Raw genomic sequence first — 3,868 nt, 5'->3', positions numbered from 1 at the left:
ACCCCACCCTAAAAGATCAAAAGTATCTCTTTGTTTTAACTAGCTCAAAGAAGAAAATTAATATAGCCAAGATTAGAACGGACTCTCATGAGCTCCATAGTGAGATGGGTCGTTGGGCAGTTCCTAAAACACCATGGATGGAAAGGTTCTACCATCTCTGTGAGAATACGAACATCGAGGATGAAAATCACTTCCTCTTAGAGTGCCCCGTGTACAACCACATTAGATCTCAATTTCAAATCTTTGTTGCAATACTAACCTTCCTAGCCTTCTACATTGTCAAAATTACAGTGAGTTCGGGAGGCTTCTCTCCAAGCTTTTTGAGCATAAGAGTAAAATCTTAAATCAAACTAAATAATTTGTTTCTTTAGGTCTGATAGACCAAAAATTGGTCTCAATAGACATTAACCACCATCATCATCATCAACTCCTCATAACATAATACTATATTTTCAAGAGATCAGAATATTATATCTAATATAATATAATATATTTTCTCATAATTTATAATTTTTCTCATTTCATTGAATAATAATTTTTTATTTTAAATATATTTAAAAATTTAAAAACCTACATATTTCAATCATATATATATATATAAAGCTTTTAATAACTCAAAACATAATACTACGTTTTCAAGATGTCAAAATATAATAAAAGATTATATCAGCTTCACCACCAAACTTGTATTCATAAATGCTTGGAATATAAAGTGGTACATTGTCACATGGGAATGATTTAGTAATTGTACCATTTAGGAGATAGTGCAAGGATTTTCATTATAAAAATAGTTTAATATTAGTTTTAGTACACAACTTATATTCATGAAATGTGAAAATATTAAGTCTCATGTTTATGGAGGAATAACGGTGAAAATATAATGGTGAAAAGATTATATCAGCTTCACCACCAAACTTGTATTCATAAATGCTTGGAATATAAAGTGGTACATTGTCACATGGGAATGATTTAATAATTGTACCATTTAGGAGATAGTGGAAGGATTTTCATTATAAAAATAGTTTAATATTAATTTTAGTACACAACTTATATTCATGAAATGTGAAAATATTAGGTCTCATGTTTATGGAGGAATAATGGTAAAATTACCGTGTTCAACTCATTTCTGGGATAGGTAAGAACTTTCAATATTATAAAAGAAAATAAAGTACAAAATTAAATTAATTTTATCTAAAAAATATCCAAGGTTCGCATTTTTCCTTAGGTGAGACCATTTTGAGAAATGTTTCTCTAAATCGAATATCGACAAATGAGTTAGCAACTGGATATTCGACTCAAAGTGCAAATGAGTTAAAAGATGGAATATCGATATGTTCATTGTGAGAACAGTACTAGGATTAGGTGAGAAAATTACATTTAAAAAAATGCATGACAGTAGCTATTGATTCAACTATTAGGTTACTCATTGTAGCTATTGATTCAACTATTAGGTTACTCATTATATGGGAAAATTCTATTTAAAATAATGCATTATAGTAGCTATTGATTCAACTATCAGGTTACTCATTATGTTATGTTGGATTTTTCTGATTATAGTATAGTTTTGAAATTTGTATAGTAGATTTCTACATATATTAGAAAATTTGACAAAGATTAATTATATTTGATAATTAATTAAATATTATAGTGTTTATTATATTTTTGTTTGTTTGTTAGTTTACGTGAGTTTTGAGATGGTTTTAGGATTAAGTTGTGGTTTGTATAGAGTAATTTATAGGCAGTTAAATTCTTAAAATCACTTGGAAATGGCACCTAGCCTAGGTCACAGTGACCCTTACCATAGTTAGATTTTTTCTAGAATTTAGAACTAATAACTTTTTCAATAAAAAATATCTTAACAAAACACCTTGTTACTATCTGCTCTAGCTCCATAAAAAATATCTAAAATATTAAAAAAATTTATAATAAAATTAAAAATAACCTATATAAAAAATAAAATAAAATAAATTTGTGCTTCCAGAGATTTATATAAAACTAAAAAAATCTTAGATCGTACGCTTCGATGAATTTGTCATTGTTGTATTCAATAAATGCACAAATTTTTCAAACGAATAGAAGCTTCCACAGACATACCACAGCTTTTCAAACCAACCCCACTATTCCGAGCTGTGCGTGGATGACAACGATGGCTATAAAATAATCAGAGAACGCATCGAGCTACAGCACTTGAAGTTGAAGTTGAGTTTCATCATGGCGTCGAAAGAGAGCGTTGTACGTGCAATTCTGCTGGGTATCGTCTGCACTTGCAGTTTAGCAAGTGCACATTATGAAACCCCGGAGAAGCCGATATCTGTTGTGTTGAAGGGCAGAGTAGTTTGTGATGCACACAGCTGGGATGAAGTGGATTTGTCAGACACCAGTGATATAATATCAGGTAAGATCGATTGGTTTTTAAGGGTATTTTTATGTGGATTATAGATTTGGAGAATATTCTAACCCATTTCACAAGTTTTTGAGTCTAGAATATCCTATCTTATTTCACCGGGCTTTTTGTCAAATTCTAGAATATCCCTAAAATCTAAGATACAGATAAATTCTACATTCTCTAAATCTATTTTCCTTAACGCAACCAGTCTATCCAATAATGCAATGTGTTAAATCTCTTGTGATGTGATGCTGAGCAGATGCTGCAGTTGCTGTGAAGTGTAGCCACGGCCTCAACAGGAAAACTGGTGCAGACCTGGTTTCCATGGAAGGAAAAACAGATGAAAATGGAGAATTCAAAGTGGAGCTCCCTCGCTCTATTATATCATCAATTCTACTCTCCTACTCAGCTGATCACAATTCTACTCTCAAGGGTTACTGCTCAGCTCGGCTCCTCAGCAACCCCCCAGAGAAATGCAATGTGCCATTCCCTGTCACCTCGTCGTCGGACCTGCTGACCTTAAAATCAGACTGCCATGGAATCCGAACCTTCACATTTCCTTCATTATCCTATCGTTCGCAGAGTAAGTTGTGTTCTCACAGTGATGTCACCTGCTCCTCAGGTCATAAATCATTGCCACCAGGCCGTGTTTTGCATAAGCTTAGCAAAGAATCATCAAGTGGCATGGATTTCTCATTTCCCCATACAATTTTTCCTCCTCTGCCAAAACCAGTGTTCGGTTTCCCTCCTCTTAATCTCCCTCATCCCCAACCAAATCCGAGGCTCCCTCCTCTGCATCTTCCTCAACCAGTGCTGGGGTTTCCTCCTCAGCATCTTCCTCAACCAGTGCTGGGGTTTCCTCCTCTGCATCTTCCTCATCCCCACTTGAACTTGCCACCTCTCCCTGCAGGCACCCCCATTCCTGGCCCCAGCCTTTCCGGTTAGCGTTCCCTCCTCAACTCCCACATATTCCATTAGGCTAATAATCTTTATAACCTATTCATAAATATTATACAAATCTGCTTAGTTTTTTTTGGTTTGGTCCCTAGTTCTTTGAGGCTATGGGATTTATCTATGTTATCTTCTAAAATAACAGAGTGACATGTTTGCTCTTACTGGATTGACTGACTACAACCAGAATCTAAATCTACTTTCCTGCTCTATGTAACATATATGTTCTAATATAACGGAGTGATATGCTTACTATTACTGGATTGACTGTCACTCATGCCAGGCCATACTCAAAATCTGCAGAGTTTGAGTTATTTATGTGGTTTGTTCCTGGATTAATATCTTCAACTATACATTTCGCAATATGCTTATCCAATGAGTAATGTCTGCATGTCTGATGTGTAAACTTAAAATCAAATACACGAGGACTACACAGAATTTTTGAAATAGTAACACATACACCCGTTTATGGATATTTCGCGGTTATGGATATTTCAACATATTATTACATTTGACAATGATGTTATACTC

At 34.0% G+C, this 3,868-nt stretch overlaps 1 protein-coding gene across 1 annotated transcript; it reads left to right on the top strand.

Annotated features, from left to right (window-relative positions):
- Positions 1–2,168: 2,168 nt before the first annotated feature.
- On the top strand, positions 2,169–3,595 carry LOC149202614 (uncharacterized). Its single transcript, XM_089403196.1, has 2 exons — positions 2,169–2,395; positions 2,646–3,595. Exons 1-2 carry the CDS (start codon positions 2,212–2,214, stop codon positions 3,329–3,331), a joined length of 870 nt encoding a protein of 289 aa, XP_089259322.1. The 5' UTR covers positions 2,169–2,211; the 3' UTR covers positions 3,332–3,595.
- The last annotated feature ends 273 nt before the right edge of the window (positions 3,596–3,868 follow it).

This window comes from Pinus tabuliformis, chromosome 2_1 (assembly GCF_031772625.1).
Source record: "Pinus tabuliformis cultivar Carrire ecotype Pingquan chromosome 2_1, CPIR1, whole genome shotgun sequence".
Taxonomy (NCBI): Eukaryota; Viridiplantae; Streptophyta; class Pinopsida; order Pinales; family Pinaceae; genus Pinus; species Pinus tabuliformis.
This window is presented reverse-complemented; position numbering and strand designations above follow the sequence as displayed.